We start from the raw sequence: 27,316 nt of genomic DNA on the forward strand, positions 1-27,316 counted from the left end.
ATATGACATGTGAGGGGAGGAGCTATATAGCATCTCTGCTTGGGTGATCCTCTTGCAACTTCCTGTTGGGAAGGAGAATATATCCCATAAGTAATGGATGACCCGTGGACTGAACACACTACAAGAGAAATAAATTTATCAGGTAAGCATAAATTATGTTTTTATTTGTATCTTAAAGGGGATTACCTTTTTCCCAGAAAAAAAAGAAACTTAAAGGGACACAACCCAAATTGTTTTCTGTGTGATTCAGATAGAGCATGCAATTTTAAGCAACTTTCTAATTTACTTCAATGATCATTTTTTCTTCGTTCTCTTGCTATATTTATTTGAAAAAGAAGGCATCTTAGCTATGGAGCCAGCCAATTTTTGGTTCCGCACACTAGACAGCACTTGTTTATTGGTGGGGGAATTTATCCATCAATCAGCAAGAACAACCCAGGTTGTTCACCAAAAATGGGCCGCCATCTAAACTTACATTCTTGCTTTTCAAAAAAAGATACCAAGAGAATAAAGAAAATTTTATAATAGGAGTAAATTAGAAAATTGCTTAACATTGCATGCTCTGTCTGAATCACAAAAGAAAAAATTTTGGGTTCAGTGTCCCTTTAGGGTTTTCTGAAATAAAACAGTCTTAGAATGTGCAAAATTATGCATGTTCTCTAACCTAAGGAAAATACGTGCAAAATCATGCCTTTTTTTTTTTTTTTTTTTTTTTAATAATCTGTAGTCCTCAAGGAGACCAAGAGAGGAGAGAGATGTATCGCAGTGTGAAAGTTTGGCATCCACTGTTTCTGCACAAGAAGATTATGACAATGAGGGGTCTAATGAAGAGGATAATCAAGAGGATAGTGAAGGTACTTTCTGCAGCTTTGGCCAAGTGCTATCAGAGTGTGAGCTAAATTATTTTATATTTATTAGGTATGCATAGTTCCTCTCAGACCTTTCATGGCCCCTAGATAGTTTTCCACATATGCAGGCTGTTTATCTTCTGCTGACTTGTAGATTTAGCAGCGAGTTGAGACTCCTTGCTATTCCTTAAACAGCATCATTCCAGTCATGACCTGATCCTACATTCTGTCTTTATTAAAGAGGTGTTATCAATTAAATTCTGGTTTCAGTTCCCCTGCACTGTTAAGGGGATTTTTACTGTGGTGGAAACCCTGTCAATACTATGGGAGCGGTTGGCACCCTAGAATCTAGACATGGGTGGGTCCCTTTAAAGGGACATGAAACCCCAACATTTTTAAACATTGTTTGCTTTATTCTCTTGCTATACTTTTTTGAAGGAGCAGCAATGCTCTACTGGAAACTAGCTGAACACATTATTAAGCCAATGCGCAGCCACAATTTTTTATTATTATTCTTAATTAATAAAATGTGGACATTTTGAAAGGGGATTATCATGGGGGGAGCTGCTTGGGCTATGCAGTATAGCTGGATTTTGGTGCTCAGATTAGTCCACATTTCCATTATTGGTCTGGATTCCTGAAATTGATTCAAAATGCTGTTTGTTGATAGATTTTATAGACGGAATTATAGATTTTTGATTAAGTCTTATCTATTACCATTTACATACACAAGTTAGTCTTGAGAGATTCATTATCTGTTTGTGAGTTTTTTAAGTTTTGTTTAGAAGCTGGTGGGACTGTCAGGTTGCCAGTATTCCATTATTCTCTCATAATCTTAAACATGACAACAAAGATACTTATAATTACTAGAGATCTGATGAAATACCTTCCCTTATTCTGATACGAGAAAGGATTTAAGATCTTCTAAGGCTCGTTTGGATAGTTTAAATCATTTATCTTTATGTACTCTGGAAAAGGCTCCACCCATAATTCATCATGTGTTAAAGTGATGGTAAAGTTTACATGTTTTAAAATTAGGTCTGGAATCTAATATTTTAGATGGACTTGGATCATTAATAAAGATGCGCTGTAACTTACTTTTAATCTAGTCGTGCCATTCTAATACCCGGCCCTTTGGCCGCCCACTTCAAAACTCATATTGTTTTGTGAGCTAAAATAGTCATTCTAACTACAAAAAAAGGTGCCGTACGGCTAGAGTGCTGATTTGGAGAACAGTTTAAAGATTTAGCTCACAAAAAAATGAGTTGAGACCTGTGGGCGGCCGGACCACTGGGTATTAGAATGACATGGCTAGGGGATCAATTTAAAATATTGCTTAGAAACCAGACCTGATTTCAAGACCTGTAAAGTTTACCATCAATTTAAAGGGACAATTTTCAAATAACTTCATGTAATAAATGCTCTAAAGAAGAATATGCACAGATACGGATCTAAAAATCCAGTATTAAACTTTTTTTTAAATGTATCTGTTGCCAGTTTAGCACTGTTGATGAGGTTAGGCTGGGACACCCAGTCAAAGGGGCTGGGAAATCAGAAAGAAAAGACACACCCCCTCCCCTTTCCCTGCTTATGAAAAGACAGATTGCAGCTTCCTGCTTGCTCCTGTTTATGTAAACGCACATGTACATCTGATACTTTGAGGCTTGGTTAGGAGTCTGAAAATCAGCACAATGTTATTAAAAAAAATAAGCAAAACTGTACATTGCTACAAAAACACTCCCAGATGGGCTATATAAATGGATCATCTATAAAACAAAGTCAATTTTAAGTATAAAGAATCCTATGTTAAACAATTATGTAAATAGCTATTTGGTCGTTCTTGTATAGGTTTTACAATTTAATGTTTGCAACTATTACAATTGGAGACTTGAAGACTCACTAACCTAGGAAAGAGATTTATTTTCCTATATAGTTTTCCACATATGCAGGCTGTTTATCTTCTGCCGACTTGTAGATTTAGCAGCGAGTTGCGCTTCTCTGCATTTTGAAGCTCGATTCCTCTGAGTATAGCGAATGTCAGAGGGACGTGGAGTGTATCACCTATTGATTGCAAAGATTTTCCTAACGGGGGTCTTTTTCATAGGTTCTCTGTTATCGGTCATAGAGATTCATCTCCTACCTCCCTTTTCAGATTGACAATATACTCTCATATACCATTACCTCTACTGATAACTGTTTCAGTACTGTTTTGGCTATCTGCTATATGTGGATGGGTGTCTTTGGGTAAGTGTGTTTTTATTACTTAAGACACCTCCGCTATGGTTTTGGCACTTTATGCATTTATATACAGTTCTAAATATATGTATTGTACTTATATTTGCCATGAGTCAGGTTCATGCATTTGCCTTTGCAGATTGTCAGTTTCATATTTGGGGAAAGTTAATATTAAGAAATATTTTTTTCTTACCTGGGGTTTAGTCTTTTTTTCAATTGACTACTTTGTTTCAAATTGCGGGCTGACTTAGGCTCGCGGGTGTGCCAAATGCTACACTTTATTGCGTCATTCTTGGCGCGAGAATATTTTGGCGCGAAAGGCACGTCTGTTGACGCAAGTTCGTCATTTCCGGCGTCGTAATTGACGCAGAGGTTTCACACAGGGTTTCATCGTTAGTGACGCGAGTGTGTCATTTCCGGACATGGTTGGCATCCAAAAAATTTTAACTTATGTTGTGCGTCATACTTGGCGCCAAACTTTTTTCATTATTTATTTGCCCCATTGCTGTTTGCCTCTTGCCTTTTTCTATGTCAGAGGGCTATGCTATTTGCATTTTTTCCCCATTCCTGAAACTGTCATATAAGGAAATTGATAATTTTGCTTTATATGTTGTTTTTTCTTTTACATACTGCAAGATGTCTCAATCTGATCCTGCCTCAGAAGTATCTGTTGGAACTTTGCTGCCTGACATCGGTTCTACCAAAGCTAAGTGCATTTGTTGTAAAATTGTGGAGATTATATCTCCTAATGTCATTTGTATTAGTTGCCATGATAAACTTTTACATGCAGATAGTATGTCAATCAGTAATAGTACATTGCCGGTTGCAGTTCCTTCAACTTCTAATGTACATGATATACCTATGAATTTTAAATAATTTGTTACTGATTCTATTCAGAAGGCTTTGTCTGCATTTCCGCCTTCTAATAAGCGTAAGAGGTCTTTTAAAACTTCTTATAAAGTTGATGAAATTTAAAATGACCGACAACATAATGAATTATCCACCTCTGATGAGGATCTATCCGATTCAGAAGATCCTTCCTCAGATATTGACACTGACAAATCTACTTATTTATTTAAAATGGAGTATATGCATTCTTTGTTAAAAGAAGTGTTAATTACTTTGGATATTGAGGAAGCTAGTCCTCTTGATATTAAAACCAGTAAACGTTTAAATTCTGTTTTTAAACCTCCTGTGGTTACTCCAGAGGTTTTTCCTATTCCTGATGCTTTTTCTGATATGATTTCTAAGGAATGGAATAAGCCGGGTACTCCTTTTAATCCTTCTGCAAGGTTTAAAAAATGGTATCCTTTACCAGAAAATTCAATAGTTTTGGGAAAAGATCCCCAAAGTTGATGGGGCTATTTCTACTCTTGCTAAACGAACCACTATTCCTATGGAAGATTGTACTTCCTTTAAGGATCCTTTAGATAGGAAGCTTGAATCTTATCTAAGGAAAGCCTATTTATATTCAGGTAATTTTCTTAGGACTGCAATTTCTTTGGCTGATGTTGCAGCTGCTTCAACCTTTTGGTTGGAGAATTTAGCGCAACAAGAATTGGATACTGACTTTTATAGCATTGTTCGTTTACTACAGCATGCTAATCATTTTATTTGTGATGCAATTTTTGATATTATCAAAATTGATGCTAGATCCATGTCTTTAGCTATAAGAGCTTTGTGTCTTAAATCTTGGAATGCTGATATGACATCTAAGTCTAGATTACCATCTCTTTCTTTCCAAGGTAATAATTTATTTGGTTCTCAGTTGGATTCTATTATTTCAACTGTTACTGGGGAGAATGGAGTTTTTTTGCCTCAGGATAAAAAAACCTAAGGGTAAATCTAAGGCTTCTAATCGTTTTCATTCCTTTCGTCAAAATAAGGAACAAAAACCTAATCCTTCCCCCAAGGAAATGGTTTCCAATTGGACGCTTTCCTCAAATTGGAATTAATCCAAGCCTTTTAAGAACCAAAGTAAGCCCCTAAGTCTGCATAAAGGTGCGGCCCTCATTCCAGAAACTTCCCAGATACCTGTCCAGGTCCAAGGATTCTCAGGTGGAAGCAGTGGATGCAGTGACACTTCCTTGGTGTTATCAACCTGCTTATATCTTCCCGCCTCTAGTTCTTCTTCCAAGAGTGATCTCCAAAATCATCATGGAACAATCATTTGTGTTGCTGGTGGCTCCAGCATGGCCCCACCTTGGCCACTGCCGTTAAGGCCGGACCTACTGTCTCAAGGTCCGTTTTTCCATCAGGATCTCAAATCATTAAATTTGAAGGTATGGAAATTGAACGCCTAGTGCTAAGTCATAGAGGTTTCTCTGACTCAGTAATTAATACTATGTTACAAGCTCGTAAATCTGTCTCTAGGAAGATTTATTATCGTTTGGAAGACTTACATTTCATGGTGTTCTTCTCATAAATTCTCTTTGCATTCTTTTAGAATTCCTAGAATTTTACAGTTTCTTCAGGATGGTTTGGATAAAAGTTTTCTGCAAGTACTTTGAAGGGACAAATCTCTGCTCTTTCTGTTTTATTTCACATAAAGATTGCTACGCTTCCTGATATTCACTGTTTTGTACAGGCTTTAGTTCGTATTAAGCCTGTCAGTAAATCAATTTCTCCTCCTTGGAGTCTTAATTTGGTTTTGAGGGTTTTACAGGCTCCTCCATTTGAGCCTATGCACTCTTTGGACATTAAACTACTTTTCTCTTGTAAGGTGTATCCAGTCCATGGGTTCATCCATTACTTGTGGGATATTCTCCTTCCCAACAGGAAGTTGCAAAGAGGACACCCACAGCAGAGCTGTCTATATAGCTCTTCCCCTAACCCCCACCCCCAGTCATTCTCTTTGCAACTCTCGACAAGATAGGAAGTATAAAGAGATATGTGGTGACTTAGTGTAGTTTTACCTTCAATCAAGAGTTTATTTTTAAACGGTACCGGCGTTGTACTGTTTACTCCTAGGCAGAAATTAGAAGAAGAATTCTGCCCGGAGGATGATGATCTTAGCGGTTTGTAACTAAGGTCCATTGCTGTTCTCACGCATAACTGAAGAGTATGGGAAAGCTTCAGTTGGGGGAACGGTCTGCAGATTACCTGCTTGGAGGTATGTTCAGTATATTTATTTCTAGAGTGATAAGTTCTAGAAAATGCTGACAGAGCCTTTTATATTTGAGGTAAGCTAGATGCAGTGATTTTGCAACGACTGGGATCATGCTTACTAAACAGGGTAATACTCATTTTAATTCTCATATTACTTAGTGTGGTGTTTATGGGTAACAAAACGTTAACATGTTACATAAGTAAGACGTTTTTTTCTGAGGGTGATAAGTCTTTTGTTGGGGCCTAGTTTTTCCACATGGCTAGTCAGATACTCCTAGGAGTATTTCTCCAACATTGGTGTGTCCGGTCCACGGCGTCATCCTTACTTGTGGGAATATCTCTTCCCCAACAGGAAATGGCAAAGAGTCCCAGCAAAGCTGGCCATATAGTCCCTCCTAGGCTCCGCCCACCCCAGTCATTCTCTTTGCCGTTGCACAGGAAACATCTCCACGGAGATGGTTAAGAGTATGTGGTGTTTAGTTGTAGTTTTTTTATTCTGCTATCAAGAGTTTGTTATTTTAAAATAGTGCTGGTATGTACTATTTACTCTGAAACAGAAAAAGATGAAGATTTCTGTTTGTGAGAGGAAGTTGATTTTAGCAGACAGTAACTAAAATCGATTGCTGTTTCCACATAGGACTGTTGAGATGAAGTAACTTCAGTTGGGGGAAACAGCAGAATTTTCTGCTTAAGGTATGACTAGCCATATTTCTAAAAAGACTGTGTAATGCTGGAAGGCTGTCATTTCCCCTCATGAGGACCGGTAAGCCATTTTCTTAGTCTCAAACAGAATAAAGGGCTTAATATGGGCTATAAAACTGGTAGACACTTTTATGGGCTAAATCGATTGCTTTATTTGGACATTTTATACATGTTTATGCTGATAATTCACACTTATAAACTTGGGGAACGTTTTTTAACGTCAGGCACTATGTTAGACACCTTTTCCAGTCAGGAAGGGCCTTCCCAGTTGTAGGCTGAGCCTCATTTTCGCGCCATTACTGCGCAGTTGTTTTTGAGTGCAAGACATGCAGATGCATGTGTGAGGACCTGAAAGTAGTTGGAAAAGTTCCTAGAAGGCGTCATTTGGTATCGTATTCCCCTCTGGGCTTGGTAAAGTCACAGCAAAGGCTGTAGCTGGGACTGTATAGGGGTTAAATCTGTAACCGGCTCCGGTTTCGTTATTTTAAGGGTTAAAGCTCTGAAAATTGGTGTGCAATACTTTTAATGCTTTAAGACACTGTGGTGAAATTTTGGTAAATTTTGAACAATTCCTTCATATATTTTCACATATTCAGAAATAAAGTGTGCTCTGTTTAAAATTTAAAGAGACAGTAACGGTTTTGTTTTAAAACGGTTTTTGTGCTTTATTGACAAGTTTAAGCCTGTTTAACATGTCTGTGCCTTCAGATAAGCTATATTCTATATGTATGAAAGCCAATGTGTCTCCCCCTTCAAAATTGTGTGATAATTGTGCCATAGCGTCCAAACAAAGTAAGGACAGTACTGCCACAGATAATGAAATTGCCCAAGATGATTCATCAGATGAAGGGAGTAGACATGGTTCTACATCATCTCCTTCTGTGTCTACGCCAGTTTTGCCCACGCAGGAGGCCCCTAGTACTTCTAGCGCGCCAATGCTTATTACCATGCAACAATTGACGGCTGTAATGGATAACTCCATAGCAAATATTTTATCCAAAATGCCTGCATATCAGAGAAAGCGCGATTGCTCTGTTTTAAACACTGAAGAGCAGGAGGGCGCCGATGATAATTGTTCTGTCATACCCTCACACCAATCTGAAGGGGCCATGAGGGAGGTTTTGTCAGATGGGGAAATTTCAGATTCAGAAAAAAATTCTCAACAGGCAGAACCTGATGTTGTGACATTTAAATTTAAATTAGAACATCTCCGCGCACTGCTTAAGGAGGTGTTATCTACTCTGGATGATTGTGACAACTTGGTCATTCCAGAAAAATTATGCAAGATGGACAAGTTCCTAGAGGTTCCGGTGCACCCCGACGCTTTTCCTATACCCAAGCGGGTGGCGGACATAGTGAATAAGGAGTGGGAGAAGCCCGGCATACCTTTTGTTCCCCCTCCTATATTTAAAAAATTATTTCCTATGGTCGACCCCAGAAAGGACTTATGGCAGACAGTCCCTAAGGTCGATGGGGCAGTTTCTACTCTAAACAAGCGCACTACTATTCCTATCGAAGATAGTTGTTCTTTCAAAGATCCTATGGATAAAAAATTGGAAGGTTTGCTTAAAAAGATTTTTGTACAGCAAGGTTACCTTCTACAACCCATTTCGTGCATTGTTCCTGTCACTACAGCAGCGTGGTTCTGGTTCGAGGAACAAGAAAAGTCGCTCAGTAGAGAGACCCCATATGAGGAGGTTATGGACAGAGTTCACGCACTTAAGTTGGCTAACTCTTTTATTTTAGATGCCGCTTTGCAATTAGCTAGATTAGCGGCGAAAAATTCAGGATTTGCAATTGTGGCGCGCAGTGCGCTTTGGCTAAAGTCTTGGTCAGCGGATGTATCATCCAAGACAAAATTGCTTAACATCCCCTTCAAGGGTAAAACTCTCTTTGGACCAGAATTGAAAGAGATTATCTCAGACATCACTGGGGGAAAGGGCCACGCCCTCCCACAAGATGGGCCTTTCAAGGCCAAGAATAAGTCTAATTTTCGTTCCTTTCGTAATTTCACGAACGGACCGGCCTCTAATTCTGCATCCTCTAAGCAAGAGGGTAATGCCTCACAGTCCAAACCAGCCTGGAAACCGATGCAAGGCTGGAACAAGGGTAAGCAGACCAAGAAGCCTGCTACCGCTAACAAAACAGCATGAAGGAGTAGCCCCCGATCCGGGACCGGATTTAGTGGGGGGCAGACTCTCTCTCTTTGCTCAGGCTTGGGCAAGAGATGTTCAGGATCCCTGGACGCTAGAAATAGTTTCTCAGGGTTATCTTCTGGAATTCAAGGAACTACCCCCAAGGGGAAGGTTCCACATGTCTCACTTATCCTCAAACCAAATAAAGAGACAGGCGTTCTTACATTGTGTAGAAGACCTGCTAAAGATGGGAGTGATACACCCAGTTCCAATGACGTAACAAGGAATGGGATTTTACTCAAATCTATTCGTAGTTCCCAAAAAAGAGGGAACCTTCAGACCAATTCTGGATTTAAAGATCCTAAACAAATTTCTCAGGTTACCATCGTTCAAAATGGAAACCATTCGATCGATTCTACCCACTATCCAGGAAGGTCAATTTATGACTACCGTGGATCTAAAGGATGCGTACCTACATATTCCTATCCACAAAGAACATCATCAGTTCCTAAGGTTTGCCTTTCTGGACAAACATTACCAGTTTGTGGCCCTCCCATTCGGATTAGCCACTGCTCCAAGGATTTTCACAAAGGTACTCGGGTCCCTTCTAGCGGTTCTAAGACCGAGGGGCATTGCAGTAGTACCATACTTGGACGACATTCTAATACAAGAGTCGTCCCTTTCAAAAGCAAAGGCTCATACAGACATCGTTCTGGCCTTTCTCAGATCTCACGGATGGAAGGTGAACATAGAAAGAAAGTTCTCTGTCTCCGTCAACAAGAGTTCCCTTCCTGGGAACAATAATAGATTCCTTAGAAATGAGGATCTTTCTGACAGATGTCAGAAAGTCAAAACTTCTAAGCGCTTGTCAAGTTCTTCATTCTGTTCCACGTCCTTCCATAGCTCAGTGCATGGAAGTAGTAGGGTTGATGGTTGCAGCAATGGACATAGTTCCTTTTGCGCGAATTCATCTAAGACCATTACAACTGTGCATGCTGAAACAGTGGAATGGGGACTATACAGACTTGTCTCCATTGATTCAAGTAGATCAGAAGACCAGAGATTCACTCCGTTGGTGGATATCCCTGGACCACCTATCCCAGGAAATGAGCTTCCGCAGACCAGAGTGGGTCATTGTCACGACCGACGCCAGTCTAGTGGGCTGGGGTGCGGTCTGGGAATCCCTGAAAGCTCAGGGACTATGGTCTCGGGAAGAGTTTCTTCTCCCGATAAACATTCTGGAACTAAGAGCGATATTCAATGCTCTCAGGGCTTGGCCTCAGCTTGCAAAGGCCAGATTCATAAGATTCCAATCAGACAACATGACGACTGTTGCGTATATCAATCATCAGGGGGGAACAAGGAGTTCCCTGGCGATGAAAGAAGTAACCAAAATAATACAATGGGCGGAGAATCACTCCTGCCATCTATCTGCGATCCACATCCCAGGTGTGGAAAACTGGGAAGCGGATTATCTGAGTCGTCAGACATTCCATCCGGGGGAGTGGGAACTCCACCCGGAGATTTTTGCCCAGTTGACTCAATTATGGGGCATTCCAGACATGGATCTGATGGCGTCTCGTCAGAACTTCAAGGTTCCTTGCTACGGGTCCAGATCCAGGGATCCCAAGGCGACTCTAGTGGATGCACTAGTAGCGCCTTGGACCTTCAACCTAGCTTATGTGTTCCCACCGTTTCCTCTCATTCCCAGGCTGGTAGCCAGGATCAAACAGGAGAGGGCCTCGGTGATCTTGATAGCTCCTGCGTGGCCACGCAGGACTTGGTATGCAGACCTGGTGAATATGTCATCGGTTCCACCATGGAAGCTACCTTTGAGACAGGACCTTCTTGTTCAGGGTCCATTCGAACATCCAAATCTGGTCTCCCTCCAGCTGACGGCTTGGAGATTGAACGCTTTATTCTATCAAAGCGTGGGTTTTCAGATTCGGTGATTGATACTCTGGTTCAGGCCAGAAAACCGGTAACTAGAAAGATTTACCATAAAATATGGAAAAGATATATCTGCTGGTGTGAATCCAAGGGATTCCCTTGGAATAAGGTAAAAATTCCTAAGATTCTTTCCTTTCTGCAAGAAGGTTTGGATAAAGGATTATATGCGAGTTCTCTAAAGGGACAGATTTCTGCTTTATCTGTCTTACTACACAAACGACTGGCAGCTAAGCCAGATGTTCAAGCATTTGTTCAGGCTCTGGTTAGGATCAAGCCTGTTTACAGACCTTTAACTCCTCCCTGGAGTTTAAATCTAGTTTATTCAGTTCTTCAAGGGGTTCCGTTTGAACCTCTACATTCCATAGATATCAAGTTGTTATCTTTGAAAGTTTTGGTTTTGGTTTCTATTTCTTCTGCTAGAAGAGTTTCAGAGTTATCTGCTCTGCAGTGTTCTCCGCCCTATCTGGTGTTCCATGCAAATAAGGTGGTTTTGCGTACTAAGCCTGGTTTTCTTCCAAAGGTTGTTTCCAACAAAAATATTAACCAGGAGATAGTTGTACCTTCTTTGTGTCCAAATCCAGTTTCAAAGAAGGAACGTTTGTTACACAATTTGGACGTAGTCCGTGCTCTAAAATTCTATTTAGAAGCTACAAAAGATTTCAGACAAACATCTTCTCTGTTTGTCGTCTATTCTGGTAAAAGGAGAGGTCAAAAAGCGACTTCTACCTCTTTCCTTTTGGCTTAAAAGCATCATCCGATTGGCTTACCAGACTGCCGGACGGCAGCCTCCTGAAAGAATCACAGCTCACTCCACTAGGGCTGTGGCTTCCACATGGGCCTTCAAGAACGAGGCTTCTGTTGATCAGATATGTAAGGCAGCGACTTGGTCTTCACTGCACACTTTTGCCAAATTTTACAAATTTGATACTTTTGCTTCTTCGGAGGCTATTTTTGGGAGAAAGGTTTTGCAAGCCGTGGTGCCTTCCGTTTAGGTAACCTGATTTGCTCCCTCCCTTCATCCGTGTCCTAAAGCTTTGGTATTGGTTCCCACAAGTAAGGATGACGCCGTGGACCGGACACACCAATGTTGGAGAAAACAGAATTTATGCTTACCTGATAAATTACTTTCTCCAACGGTGTGTCCGGTCCACGGCCCGCCCTGGTTTTTTTAATCAGGTCTGATGAATTATTTTCTCTAACTACAGTCACCACGGTACCATATGGTTTCTCCTATATTTTTCCTCCTGTCCGTCGGTCGAATGACTGGGGTGGGCGGAGCCTAGGAGGGACTATATGGCCAGCTTTGCTGGGACTCTTTGCCATTTCCTGTTGGGGAAGAGATATTCCCACAAGTAAGGATGACGCCGTGGACCGGACACACCGTTGGAGAAAGTAATTTATCAGGTAAGCTTAAATTCTGTTTTCCTTAAGGACATCGAGTACATGGTGGGAGGGGCCTATTTTCGCGCTTTAGATGCGCAGTTTCTTTCAGACTGAGACATCCAGCTTCCCTAGAGGAGTCCTCTTGCATCTGAGGACCACTATAGAGGGCTTATTTCTTCCCTAATCGTATTTGAGGGCAGGTAGGAGCCACAGCAGAGCTGTGGCAAGGTGCTTAACTGTCTTTTACCGGTGGTTGACGTTTTTTAAATCCGGTTTGGGGGCTAAGGGGTTAATCATCCATTTGCAAGTGGTTGCGATGTAGCTTTAGTCCCTTACACACACTGTAAAAATTTCGAAGACTTTACTACATTTTAAAACTGTTTTGCAGTTTTAAGTGCTTGGTTTTTTTCTCTTAAAGGCACAGTACCGTTTTTGTTTAATTGCTGTTTCACATTTATTAAAGTGCTTTCCAAGCTTGCTGGTGTCATTACTAGTCTGTTAAACATGTTTGACATAGAGGAAACTTTTTGTTCAATATGTTTAGAAGCCATTGTGGAACCCCCTCTTAGAATGTGTACCAAATGTACTGAAGTATCTATAAACTATAAAGACCATATTATGGCTTTTAAAGATTTATCACCAGAGGATTCTCAGACTGAAAAAAGGGAGGTTATGCCATCTAGCTCTCCCCATGTGTCAGAACCTATAACTCCCGCTCAAGTGACGCCAAGTACATCTAGCGCGTCTAATTATTTTACCTTACAGGACATGGCGGCAGTTATGAATTCTACCCTCACAGAGGTATTGTCCAAACTGCCAGGATTACAAGGAAAGCGAGATAACTCTGGGGCTAGAACAAATACAGAGCTTTCTGGCGCTCTATTAGCTGTGTCCGATTTACCCTCACAATGCTCCGAAACCGGTGTAAGGGAGTTTCTATCTGAGGGTGACATTTCAGATTCAGGGAAGTTTTTACTTCAATCCGATTCTGAAATGACAGCGTTTAAATTTAAGCTCGAACACGTCCGCTTATTGCTCAGGGAGGTTTTAGCGACTCTGGATGACTGTGACCCCATTGTAGTTCCAGAGAAGTTGTGTAAAATGGACAAATACTTTGCAGTGCCTGTTTACACTGATGTTTTTCCAGTCCCTAAGAGGTTTTCGGAAATTATTACTAAGGAATGGGATAGACCAGGTGTGCCGTTCTCTCCCCCTCCTGCCTTTAAAAGGATGTTTCCCATAGATGTCGCCATACGGGACTCGTGGCAGACGGTCCCTAAGGTGGAGGGAGCTTTTTCTACCCTAGCTAAGCGTACAACTATCCCTGTCGAGGATAGTTGTGCTTTCAAAGATCTTATGGATAAAAAATTGGAGGGTCTCCTTAAATTTTTTTTTATACATCAAGGTTTTCTTCTCCAGCCTCTTGCATGCATTGCCCCAGTCACTGCTGAAGCAGCCTTTTGGTTCGAGTCTCTTGAGGAGGCTCGACAGGTGGAGACCCCGTCTGATGATATTTTAGACAGGATTAAAGCTCTTAAGTTAGCTAATTCCTTTATTTCTGAGGCAGTTTTTCATTTAACTAAGTTAGCGGCTAAGAATTCAGGTTTTGCCATTCTGGCATGTAGGGCGCTATGGCTTAAGTCCTGGTTAGCAGACGTTACTTCAAAATCTAAGCTTCTTAACATCCCTTTCAAAGGACAGACCCTATTCGGACATGGCCTGAAGGAGATCATTTCTGATATTACCAGAGGAAAAGGTCACGTCCTTCCTCAGGATAGGTCCAATAAATTAAGGACCAAACAGAATAATTTTCGTTCCTTTCGAAACTTCAAGAGTGGAGCAGCTTCAGCTTTCTCTAATGCAAAACAAGAGGGAAATTTTGCCCAGTCCAAACCAGTCTGGAGACCTAACCAGGCTTGGAACAAGGGGAAGCAGACCAAAAAAACCTGCTGCTGCCTCTAAGACAGCATGAAGGAGGAGTAGCCCCCGATCCGGGACCGGGTCTAGTCGGGGGCAGACTTTCTCTCTTCGCCCAGGCTTGGGCAAAAGACGTTCAGGATCCCTGGGAAGTAGAAATTGTTTCCCAGGGATATCTTCTGGAATTCAAAGGTTCATCCCCAAAAAGGAGATTTCTCCTCTCACAATTATCTGCAAACCAGATAAAGAGAGAGGCATTCTTAAATTGTTCAAGACCTACTCGTTATGGGAGTGATCCACCCAGTTCCAAGAGAGGAACAGGGGCAGGGTTTCTATTCAAACCTGTTTATAGTTCCCAAAAAAGAGGGAACTTTCAGACCAATCTTGGATCTCAAATTCCTAAACAAATTCCTCAGGGTCCCATCCTTCAAGATGGAGACAATCCGAACCATTCTTCCTATGATCCAGGAGAGTCAATATATGACTACTGTGGACTTAAAGGATGCTTATCTGCACATCCAGATTCACAGAAATCATCACCAGTTCCTCAGGTTTGCCTTCCTAGACAGGCATTACCAGTTTGTGGCTCTTCCCTTCGGGTTAGCCACGGCGCAGAGAATCTTTATGAAGGTTCTAGGGTCCCTTCTGGCGGTCCTAAGGCCGCGAGGCATAGCAGTGGCGCCTTATTTAGACTACATCTTAATCCAGGCGTTGACTCTTCAAGTCGCCAAGTCCCATACGGACATTGTTCTGGCCTTTCTGAGGTCTCACGGGTGGAAGGTGAACTTAGAAAAGAGTTTGCATTCCGCTCTCACAAGAGTTTCCTTCCTAGGGACTCAGAAAAAATTTAATTTCTACTGAATCTATCAGACATAAGTCAGGATATCAAAGCTTCTGACCTCCTGCAGTGCTCTTCATTCCATTGCTCGGCCGTCAGTGGCTCAGTGTATGGAAGTAATTGGTCTTATGGTAGCGGCAATGGACATAGTTCCGTTTGCCCGCCTACATCTCAGACCACTGCAACTTTGCATGCTCCATCAGTGGAATGGGGACTACACAGATTTGTCTCCTTTGCTAAATCTGGATCAAGAGACCAGGGATTCTCTTCTCTGGTGGTTGTCTCGGCCCATCTGTCCAGGGGAATGAGTTTCCGTAGGCCAGAGTGGACTATAGTGACGACAGATGCCAGCCTTCTGGGCTGGGGCTCGGTCTGGAACTCCCTGAAGGCTCAGGGTTCGTGGACTCAGGAGGAAGCCCTCCTTCCGATAAACATTCTGGAACTAAGAGCGATATTCAATGCTCTTCAGGCTTGGCCTCAACTAGCTGCGGCCAGGTTCATCAGATTTCAGTCGGACAATATCACGACTGTAGCCTATATCAACAATCAGGGGGGAACAAGGAGTCGCCTGGCAATGATGGAGGTTTCCAAGATAATTCTATGGGCAGAGGTTCACTCTTGCCATCTCTCAGCTATCCATATCCCTGGAGTAGAGAACTGGGAGGTGGATTTTCTAAGTCGGCAGACTTTTCATCCGGGGGAGTGAGAGCTCCATCCAGAGATATTTGCCCAGCTGATTCAACTTTGGGGCAAACCAGAACTGGATCTGATGGCGTCTCGTCAGAACGCCAAGCTTCCTTGTTATGGGTCCAGGTCAAGGGATCCCTAGGCAGCGCTGATAGATGCTATAGCAGTGCCCTGGTCCTTCAGCCTGGCTTATGTGTTTCCACCATTTCCTCTCCTCCCTCGTCTGATTGCCAAGATCAAGCAGGAGAGAGTTTCTGTGATTTTGATAGCACCTGCGTGGCCACGCAGGACTTGGTATGCAGATCTGGTGGACATGGCATCCTTTCCACCATCTTCTCCAAGGTCCATTCAAACATCCAAATCTAATTTCTCTGCGTCTGACTGCTTGGAGATTGAACGTTTGATTTTATCAAAACGTGGTTTCTCTGAGTCGGTCATTGATACCTTGATTCAGGCTTGTAGGCCTGTCACCAGGAAAATCTATCATAAGATATGGTGTAAATATCTTCATTGGTGTGAATCCAGGGGTTACTCATGGAGTAAGGTCAGGATTCCTAGGATATTATCTTTTCTCCAAGAGGGATTGGAAAAGGGATTATCAGCTAGTTCCTTAAAGGGACAGTCAAGTCCAAAAAAAACTTTCATGTTTCAAATAGAGCATGTAATTTTAAACAACTTTCCAATTTACTTTTATCACCAATTTTGCTTTGTTCTTTTGGTATTCTTAGTTGAAAGCTAGACCTAAGAAGGCTCATATGATAATTTCTAAGCCCTTGAAGGCCGCCTCTAATCACATGCTTTTGTATTTGCTTTTCACAGCAGGGGAGAGCTAGTTCAGATAAACCCTATAGATAACGTTGTGAGCATGCCCGTGGATTGTGGCAGACACTGCACTAATTGGCTAAAATGAAAGGCAAAGATAATAAATAAAATGTCATGTGACAAGGTAATCACAGAGGTAAAAAGTGTATTATTATAACTGGGGAATGGGTAATAAAGGGATTATCTATCTTTTAAAACATCAAAAATTCTCGTGTTGACTGTCCCTTTAAAGGGACAGATTTCTGCTCTGTCTATTCTTTTGCACAAGCGTCTGGCAGATGTTCCAGACGTTCAGGCGTTTTGTCGGGCTTTAGTTAGAATCAAGCCTGTGTTTAAACCAGTTGCTCCGCCATGGAGTTTAAATTTAGTTCTTAAGTTCTTCAAGGGGTTCCGTTTGAACCTTTGCATTCCATAGATATCAAGCTTTTATCTTGGAAAGTTCTGTTCTTAGTAGCTATCTCTTCGGCTCGAAGAGTTTCAGAATTATCTGCCTTACAGTGTGATTCCCCTTATCTGGTCTTCCATGCAAATAAGGTAGTTTTCTCCTTTTTCTTACTTGTCTTCGGTCGAATGACTGGAGGTGGGGGTTAGGGGAGGAGCTATATAGACAGCTAAGACCTAAGAAGGCTCATATGATAATTTCTAAGCCCTTGAAGGCCGCCTCTAATCACATGCTTTTGTATTTGCTTTTCACAGCAGGGGAGAGCTAGTTCAGATAAACCCTATAGATAACGTTGTGAGCATGCCCGTGGATTGTGGCAGACACTGCACTAATAGGCTAAAATGAAAGGCAAAAGATAATAAATAAAATGTCATGTGACAAGGTAATCACAGAGGTAAAAAGTGTATTATTATAACTGTGTTGCTTATGCAAAACTGGGGAATGGGTAATAAAGGGATTATCTATCTTTTAAAACAACAAAAATTCTCGTGTTGACTGTCCCTTTAAAGGGACAGATTTCTGCTCTGTCTATTCTTTTGCACAAGCGTCTGGCAGATGTTCCAGACGTTCAGGCGTTTTGTCGGGCTTTAGTTAGAATCAAGCCTGTGTTTAAACCAGTTGCTCCGCCATGGAGTTTAAATTTAGTTCTTAAGTTCTTCAAGGGGTTCCGTTTGAACCTTTGCATTCCATAGATATCAAGCTTTTATCTTGGAAAGTTCTGTTCTTAGTAGCTATCTCTTTGGCTCGAAGAGTTTCAGAATTATCTGCCTTACAGTGTGATTCCCCTTATCTGGTCTTCCATGCAAATAAGGTAGTTTTCTCCTTTTTCTTACTTGTCTTCGGTCGAATGACTGGAGGTGGGGGTTAGGGGAGGAGCTATATAGACAGCTCTGCTGTGGGTGTCCTCTTTGCAACTTCCTGTTGGGAAGGAGAATATCCCACAAGTAATGGATGAACCCGTGGACTAGATACACCACAAGAGAGAGAAATTTATCAGGTAAGCATAAATTTTGTTTCTTGGAAAGTTTTGTTCCTTTTGGCCATCTCTTCTGCTAGAAGAGTTTCTGAGCTTTCTGCTCTTTCTTGTGAATCTCCTTTTCTGATTTTTCATCAGGATAAGGCGGTTTTGCGGACTTCATTTAAGTTCTTACCTAAGGTTGTGAATTCTAACAACATTAGTAGAGAATATGTTGTCCCTTACTTGTGTCCTAATCCTAAGAATTCTTTGGAAAAATCCTTACATTCTTTGGATGTGGTGAGAGCTTTGAAATATTATGTTGAAGCTACTAAAGATTTCAGAAAGACTTCTAGTCTATTTGTTATACTTTCTGGTTCTAGGAAAGGTCAGAAGGCTTCTGCTATTTCCTTGGCTTCTTGGTTAAAGATTTTGATTCATCAAGCTTATTTGGAATCGGGTCAGGCCCCGCCTCAGAGAATTACAGCTCATTCTACTAGATCAGTCTCCACTTTGTGGGCTTTTAAGAATGAAGCTTCAGTTGATCAGATTTGCAAAGCGGCAACTTGGTCCTCTTTGCATACATTTACTAAATTCTACCGTTTTGATGTATTTGCTTCTTTTGAAGCAGTTTTTGGTAGAAAAGTTCTTCAGGCAGCTGTTTCAGTTTTTCTTCTTCTGATGTTTTAAGTTTTTCTTTTCTTCATAAGAATAACTTATATTTTGGGTTGTCGATTAATTTTTCAGCATATGGCTGTTTATTTTTTTTTATCCCTCCCTCTCTAGTGACTCTTGCGTGGAGTTCCACATATTGGGTATTTGATATCCCATACGTCACTAGCTCATGGACTCTTGCCAATTACATTAAAGAAAAAATAATTGATTTAAGAACTTACCTGATAAATTCATTTTTCATATTGGCAAGAGTCCATGAGGCCCACCCTTTTCTTATGGTGGTTATGATTTTTTTGTATAAAGCACAATTATTTCCAGATTCCTTTGTTGATGCTTTTTACTCCTTTCTTTATCACCCCACTACTTGGCTATTCGTTAAACTGAATTGTGGGTGTGGTGAGGGGTGTATTTATAGGCACTTTGAGGTTTGGGAAACTTTGCCCCTCCTGGTAGGATTGTATATCCCATACGTCTCTAGCTCATGGACTCTTGCCAATATGAAAGAAATGAATTTCTCAGGTAAGTTCTTACATAAATTATGTTTTTCACTATACATGAGGTGACGCGATAACCTGACCAAACAGGTCTTTTATGTTTTGTCTGTTTTCATGGTGTCTTGTTTGGGGGCAGTAACATATTTTTTTCCCTTTTTTCTCATCAAATGGATCCTTGTTTGTATGTGCACTTAGACCCACATAGCATGTACAGCAAAATCAGAGGTGTTCAAATACCGCTGAGATTCTGCCACAGAGAAATATATCACTTTGTGTTTGAAGCATACATTTTTCTGTTGTGGATATGCTAGCCTGATAATGTATGAGTGTCTTTTAGTATAAAGAATACCTTTTAAAAAAAAAAAAATTCTTTTAGGTGCAGAGAACAGCTCAGACACAGAAAGTGCTCCATCTCCTTCACCTGCAGATGGAACCAAACATGCTGATGAAATGACTTTGAGAACAACTTCTGATTCTTTACCTGAAGATGTTTCATCAGAACAGGAATCTAAAAACAAACCTGATTCAGGTTCCTCCCCCTCCGTTTCTGTGCAAAATACAAATTCAGAAAACCAGTACCCAGAACTGCATGTGAAAGAAGAAATCAACACTGAGCCAGAGGAGGCAATGGAGTTGGAGGACAGATGTCAGACTTTAGAAACAAAACCTCCTCCCTGTCTCCAGGTGCATACCAAACCAGAGCCTGTTGAGGCAGAAGGAAAGCTGACAGACATTGCCCAAGTAAAAATTGAGGATGAGGCCAAAGAAAGAGAGATTAAGAAACTAAAAGACGATGTTTCTGAAATGGAATTTACATCACAGCATCCCACTCATGGAAGGCCGGAGTCACAGTCAGACAATGACTCCAGTGCCACATGCAGTGCTGATGAAGAAGTAGATGGTGAACCAGACAGGCAGAGGTAAAATATATATATTCTGTGTTTCCTATGGTTTATTCATGACAAACTTTAAATGTCATAATTCCATGTATATTGAACATGAGCCTTGATGCCTAAGAATCAGTTAATACTTATGCAATAAATTAATATTTTATAGAAAATTACTAAAATTAAAAAACTTAAAGGGACATAAAACAAGTTGGGATAGAGACAAAATATAATATGTACTTTATTGACTTTACCTGCAAATTTATACTGCTGTGCCTTGCCATGAACCCTTTCTTTTAAGTTTCTGAATTGAACAGCTCTAACTCCCCACACACAATTCATTATATGGCTGTATCTATCTCCACCTTAGCTTTGGTAGAACACTCATCTGCTGGAGCATGCCTAGAAGCAAATAAGCTGCTGTCAACTTAGTTGAAATACAATTCCTGTGTTTTCTGATGCTAAACACTGATAACTGGAGGCGGATCAGACTTCTCCAGACAGCATGGCTATGTAACTAATTTTGCTTATTTTTGAAAATTATTTTAAAATACTTGCCAGCAATTCTTAAACATTTTTTTATGCTAACTATTTTCTTTCTAATGACACGGTGAGTCCACAGATCATCTAATTACTATTGGGAATATCTCTCCTGCCCAGCAGGAGGCAGCAAAGAGCACCACAGCAAAGCTGTTAAATATCACCTCCCTTCCCTCAAACCCCAGTCATTCTCTTTGCCTACGTTAGAGCAAGGAAGTGGTAAAGTTTACTAGTTTCACTAGCCGAGTTACACTTAACGGGTGTGCTCCGTTAAGGAGTCACGTGAGCAACGCGTTTCAAAATTATCTTTTTCAAGCTCAAAGCTTGAAAAAGATAATTTTGAAACACGTTGCTCACGTGACTTCTTAACGGAGCACACCTGTTAAGTGTAACTTGGCTAGTGAACTTGTTTTTGTGGCGCTTTTGAAATTGTGCTACGGCACCTCTGTCGGTTCTGGTCTGTTGTGTACTTCCAGACCGATCAGTGCATGTTCTTTTGCGGCCATCATGTCACTGACCATTATTAGAGTTACGATTTCTAATTGTATTATTTTGTGGATTTTATCCACTATGGACAGTTATTATACACCTGACTGAGAAAGATATCTATCAGCGCTCAACTACCACGCCGACTACAGCAGTTTTATACTGTGAGTACAGATTGTTTGTTTTCACTTACGCTTTGTGATACTGCCTTAAGAGGAATTCTCCTTTTCCATAGGAGGATAATACATCAAATACAAAGTATCGATACGTAGGAAACAACAAAGAACACCCTATTTGAGGGAGAAACTTATGATCAACACGTTCTGTCGGATGTAACAACTTATACCACTGACTTTGATTATTGACTTTTCTGCATTTGCTGAATCAATTTCACAGGCACTGCTTAATTAATACATGTTTATGTTTATGTTTATTTTATTGTATTTTATGAATTGTTCTGTATTAAGTGTTTGTTATAAGGTCGACCTTATATATAGCTTTTATTGTATTAAATTCACTTTTTATCATTTGACCAGATCATCATATTAGTGTTACATATTTGTATGTTTTGAGTTATTTTTCAGCATCTTTTGGTATATTATTTGATATATACGTTGAGCTACATATGATAATTTTGAACTAGGCTTTTGGCATCTGTGGTTAATTTTCTGCGTTTGCCTGAATTTCATATTTCAAATTATTTATTAAATATATATGAATTAATTATGCATTATTAACGAAATAGATTTATCCATTACAGTTACACTTTAGCTTTCGTTAGCGCTCCTTGGCTTTCTATTTTGTTTAAACTGTTTTTTGTTATGGTTTTTAGAGAGCTTTTATTAACCCATTGGAGTGTGTGTAACAGTTTAATTTTTGGCGCAGGTTATCTCTTGGTATTTCTATCCCTGTTGGCGGTGCTCCGATTGCGAGGCATTGCAGTGGCGCCTTATCTGGAAGACATTCTGGTTCAGGCGCCATCCTTTCAACAAGCAAAATCCCACACGGAAATGTTGTTATCCTTCCTGCGATCTCACGGAAGGAAAGTGAATTTGGAAAATAGTTCCTTAGTTCCAACTACAAGGGTAGTTTTCTTGGGAACCATAATAGATTCTTTATCAATGAAAATTTTTCTGACAGAAGTCAGGTAATTAAAGATTTTCGATTCTTGTCTAGCACTTCAGTCCTCGGCCATCAGATTATGGAGGTAATCGATCTGATGGTAGCGGCTATGGACATCATCCTGTTTGCCCGTTTCCACCTCAGACCTCTGCAGTTATCCATGCTCAGGCAGTGGAATGGAGATTATGCGGATCTGTCTCCACAATTACATCTGGAGCAGGAGACAAGGGATTCCCTTCTTTGGTGGTTGTCTCAGGATTATCTATCCCAGGAAACCTGCTTCCGCAGACCCAACTGGGTGATTGTAACAACGGACGCCAGTCTACTGGGATGGGGAGCAGTCTGGAGTTCTCTAAAGGCTCAGGGGACATGGACTTGGTCGGAGTCTGTTCTACCCATAAAAATTCTGGAGCTGAGAGCAATCTACAATGCTCTTCTGGCCTGGCCCGGTTTATCAGGTTCCAGTCGGACAACATAACTTCAGTGGCTTACATCAACCATCAGGGGGGAATTTGGAGTAACTTGGCCATGACAGAGGTAGCCAAGATAATTCAGTGGGCGGAGACCTACAATTGCTGTCTGTCGGCGATCCACATCCCAGGAGTGGACAACTGGGAGGCAGATTTTCTGAGCAGACAGACTTTTCACCCGGTTGAGTGGGAACTCCATCCGGATGTATTTTCCAGCTTGATTCTCAAATGGAAATAGCCGGAACTGGATCTCATGGCATCTCGGCAGAATGCCAAGCTTCCGAGGTACGGGTCAAGGGATTCTCAGGCTGCACTGATAGACGCTCTAGCGGTACCTTGGAATTTCAGTCTTGCATACCTATTTCTCCGTTCTCTCTTCTACCTCGGGTCATTGCTCGAATCAAACAGGAGAGGGCGTAAGTGATCCTCATTGCACTGGCGTGGCCTCACAGGATTTGTTATGCAGACCTGGGGGAGATGTCATATTTTCCACCTTGGAGACTTCAGTTGAGAAAGGACCTTCTTCTTCAAGGGCCCTTCCTTCATCCAAATCTAGTTTCTCTGAAGCTGACTGCTTGCAGATTGAACGCTTAATTTTATCTAAGCGTGGATTTTCAGAATGGGTCATTGAGACCATGATTCAGGCTCGTAAGCCTGTGACTAGAAAGATTTACCATAAGATATGGCGTAAATATCTGTATTGGTGTGAATCCAAAGGCTACTTTTGGAGTAGAGTTCGGATTCCTAGAATTCTGTCTTTTCTCTAAGAAGGTTTAAAGAAGGGTTTATCGATCAGTTCCCTAAAGGATCAAATTTCTGCCTTGTCTATTTTGTTACATAAACGTCTGGCGGACGTCCCAGACGTACAATCGTTTTGTCAGGCCTTGGTCAGGATCAGGCCTGTGTTTAAGCCGGTTACTCCTCCCTGGAGTCTTAACCTTGTTCTTAAAGATCTTCAACAGGCTCCATTTGAGCCTATGCATTCCTTAGATATTAAGTTATATTGGAAAGTTTTGTTTCTTGTTGCTATTTCATCTGCTCGTAGAGGTTCAGAGCTCTCGGCATTACAGTATGAGTCTCCTTACCTTATTTTTCATTCGGATAAGGTAAATTTGTGTACTAAGTTAGGGTTTCTCCCTAAAGTGTATTAAGATCGGAACATTAATCAGGAGATTGTTGTTCCTTCCTTCCTTGTGTCCTAAACCACCTTCTCAGAAGGAACGTCTGCTACACAATCTAGATGTGGTGCGTGCATTGAAATTCTATTTACAGACGACTAAGGATTTTCGTTGGTCTTCTGCTCTGTTTGTGGTCTTCTCTGGGAAACGTAAAGGGGCAGAAAGCTACGGCTACTTATCTTTCTTTGTGGCTGAAGAGTATCATTCACTTTGCCTATGAGACTGCTGGACAGCAGCTTCCTGAGAGTGTTACGGCTCATTCTACTAGGTCGGTTTCTTCTTCCTGGGCATTCAAAAATGAAGCTTCTGTTGAACAGATTTGCCAGGCTGCAACTTGGTCCTCTCTTCACACTTTATCAAAATTCTATAAATTTGATACCTTTGCCTCAGCTGAGGCTTTGTTTGGGAGAAAGGTTCTTCAAGCAGTGGTGCCTTCTGTTTAGGTTCCCTGTCTTGTCCCTCCCTTATCTGTGTACTCTAGCTTGGGTATTGATTCCCAATAGTAATTAGATGATCCGTGGACTCACTGTGTCATTAGAAAGAAAACAAAATTTATGCTTAGCTGATAAATTTATTTATTTCTTGACACTATGAGTCCATGGTCCGCCCTGTATTCTTAAGGACAGGTTTTGTTGGTATGTTATAAGCTTCAGACACCTCTGCACCTTGTTGCTTCCTTTCTCTCCTTTGCTTCGGTCGAATGTCTGGGGTTGGAGGGAAGGGAGGTGATATTTAACAGCTTTGCTGTGGTGCTCTTTGCCGCCTCTTGCTGAGCAGGAGAGATATTCCCAATAGTAATTAGATGATCCGTGGACTCACCGTGTCAAGAAATAAATAAATTTATCAGGTAAGCATATATTTCGTTTTTACTTAATTAGCACTTTTAGGATATGCGCAGATCTCAACATGTTTTATGGCACTTTAAATCTTTAAAGTGACGTGAAACACAAAACGTTTTTCATGATTCAGATAGAGCATTACAATTTAATCAAAATTCCAACTTCTGTTATCAAATTTATATTCTCTTGGTATCCTTTTAAGGAAAAGCAATGCTTTACTATGAGCTAGCTGAACACATCAGGTAAGCCAATGACATGAGGCATATGAGTTTAGCCAACAATCAGCAGCTAGCTCCCAATTGTGCATTGCTGCCGCCGAGTTCTAGGTATGTTTTTCAACAAAGGATGCCAAGAGAACAAAACAAATGATATCATTGCTTTTTTGAAATATTAAAATAAAAGGTTGGCGTTTCATGTCCCTTGAACTTTAAAGTAGCAGAAGATAAGTAATAGGGCCAACTTCTATAGTTGTGTGTTAGTGGACAATGGCAACACCTCCACAAGTGAGGCTAAGGAGAAATATTCATATTTTACATAGCAAACAATGTAACACATTTAGATGCATAAAGAAAAGAATAAAGGCCATCAAATTAGTTTGTATGAGCAATTATTTAAAGGTGTACTTTTTGTTTATCAACCACACTAATTAAAGGGGGACAATCTAGTAAAAAAATTAACATGATTCAGATAGGGCATGTAATTTTAAAAAATTTTCCAATTTACTTTTAGCATCAATTTTGCTTTGTTCCCTTGGTATTTTTAGTAGAAAGCTAAACCTAGTTAGGCGCATATGCTAGTCTCTTGCCCGAGAAGGCCGCCTCTTAGCTGAATGCATTTTGACATTTTTCACAACTAAGAGGGCATTGGTTCATTTGTGCCATATAGATAACATTGTGCTCACACCCGTGGAGTTACCTAGGAGTCAGCACTGATTGGCTAAAATGCAAGTCTGTCAAAAGAACTGAAATAAGGGGGCAGTCTGCAGTGGCTTAGATACAAGGTAATCACAGGGGTAAAACGTATATTTATATAACCATGTTGGTTCTGCCAAACTGTGCAATGGGAAATAAAGGGATTATCTATATTTTTAAATAAAAAAAAAAATCTGGTGTAGACTGTCCCTTTAAGATAATAAAAGTATGCATCATAACTTGGAAACTATATATGGTCATTTTAAAGCGTTATTTCAAAAGACGTTGCACAATATCAGGACTATATATATATATATATATATATATATATATATATATATATATATATATATGTGTGTGTGTGTATGTATATATATATATATATATATTTTTAAGGTTCATTTATATATATATATATATATATATATATATAAATGAACCTTAAAAATAGCCATGGATGTAGCCTACACCTTTTATAGGTATCCTTTACTCATGACACATGTCCTAGAATTATTTATTTTGTTGTTTTGTCTTTTTTATTTTTTGCCTTTAGAATCTATGGTTTGGAATCAAAGCCTTCCTTATTGAATCCTGCAGGATCAATTTTGGTTTCTTCACCCATGAAACAAGGACCAATGGACTTGCAACAGCTGCATCACCGAGCTGCTGTTATTCCTCCAATGGTAAGAACAGTCAAATTATATAATTCGACACATTTTATATAAATACTTGGACTTAAGGTTAAGACACGTAATGACAACTTCACCCCTTCATATGTAAGAGATAAAGTGGATGTCCTCAATAATATTGGATGACATAATTTTAGGTAAGTAGACTATTGGTCACGTGTAATGTTGAATCAGTGTAAGCATCCATTAGTCATACATATGTTTTCAAGGCAATAGATTTCTTCCTGCAGATGGAATAGTGTTGAAACCCTACAGAGAACTTTTTAGTGTGCTTGTTACGGTGTATATTAAAGGACCAGTAAACACAGTAGATTTGCATAATTAACAAATGTAAGATAACAAGAGAATAGAATAGCATTTACTCTGAATTTCAAATGAGTAGTAGATTTTTTTCTAGCAAATTTTAAAGTTATGTATATTTCCACTCCCCCTGTACCATGTGATAGCAATCAGCCAATCACAAATGCATATACGTATAGTCTGTGAGTTCTTGCACATGCTCAGTAGGAGCTGGTGGCTCAAAAAGTGAAATTATAAAAGACTGTGCACATTTGTTTTTAATGGAAGTAAATTGGAAAGTTGTTTAAAATTGCATGCTGTAGAGAGGTTCCGGAGGAGGAGCTCAGGTGTATGGTCATGCAAGACACCTGCTCTGATTTACCTTCCTTCAAGCCTGCTGGCGGGAAATCTGCGCCCAAACCCACAGACCTAGGGCGGCTTGTGTAGCCAAAAAAATTCATCGCTATCGGAACCTGCTTTAGTGCCATTCCAAAGCACTAAACTGCATTCAGCAGTACCCACAAGGACCTATAAAGCCTTGGCAAAATCTATCGCTTATACCTATATGTCACATAACTACTAACAAACCTGCTACACTATGTAGTGAAGAAGTACAGAGGGATTAATCTTTGGTTAAACCAGCGCACCTTTTATCCGCACCTTCCTGAACTTTTCTTTCCAGGTGCTGGTGTTTATAAGTGGACTCTTTAGTTCCGACGACTGA

The 27,316-nt window shown here is 40.5% G+C and overlaps 1 protein-coding gene across 7 annotated transcripts in view; it reads left to right on the top strand.

Moving 5' to 3' along the window:
* Positions 1 to 27,316, top strand: part of NCOR1 (nuclear receptor corepressor 1) — a 1,077,134-nt gene that overhangs the window by 547,086 nt on the left and 502,732 nt on the right. For all 7 annotated transcript variants that reach the window (XM_053706113.1, XM_053706112.1, XM_053706115.1 and 4 more), the window contains 3 exons: positions 728 to 854; positions 19,568 to 20,111; positions 26,178 to 26,307. In XM_053706113.1, the coding sequence (XP_053562088.1) occupies positions 728 to 854; positions 19,568 to 20,111; positions 26,178 to 26,307 (801 nt within the window). The remainder of the gene's footprint in view (positions 1 to 727; positions 855 to 19,567; positions 20,112 to 26,177; positions 26,308 to 27,316) is intronic.

The sequence above is a fragment of the Bombina bombina genome, chromosome 3 (assembly GCF_027579735.1).
Source record: "Bombina bombina isolate aBomBom1 chromosome 3, aBomBom1.pri, whole genome shotgun sequence".
Lineage (NCBI taxonomy): Eukaryota > Metazoa > Chordata > Amphibia > Anura > Bombinatoridae > Bombina > Bombina bombina.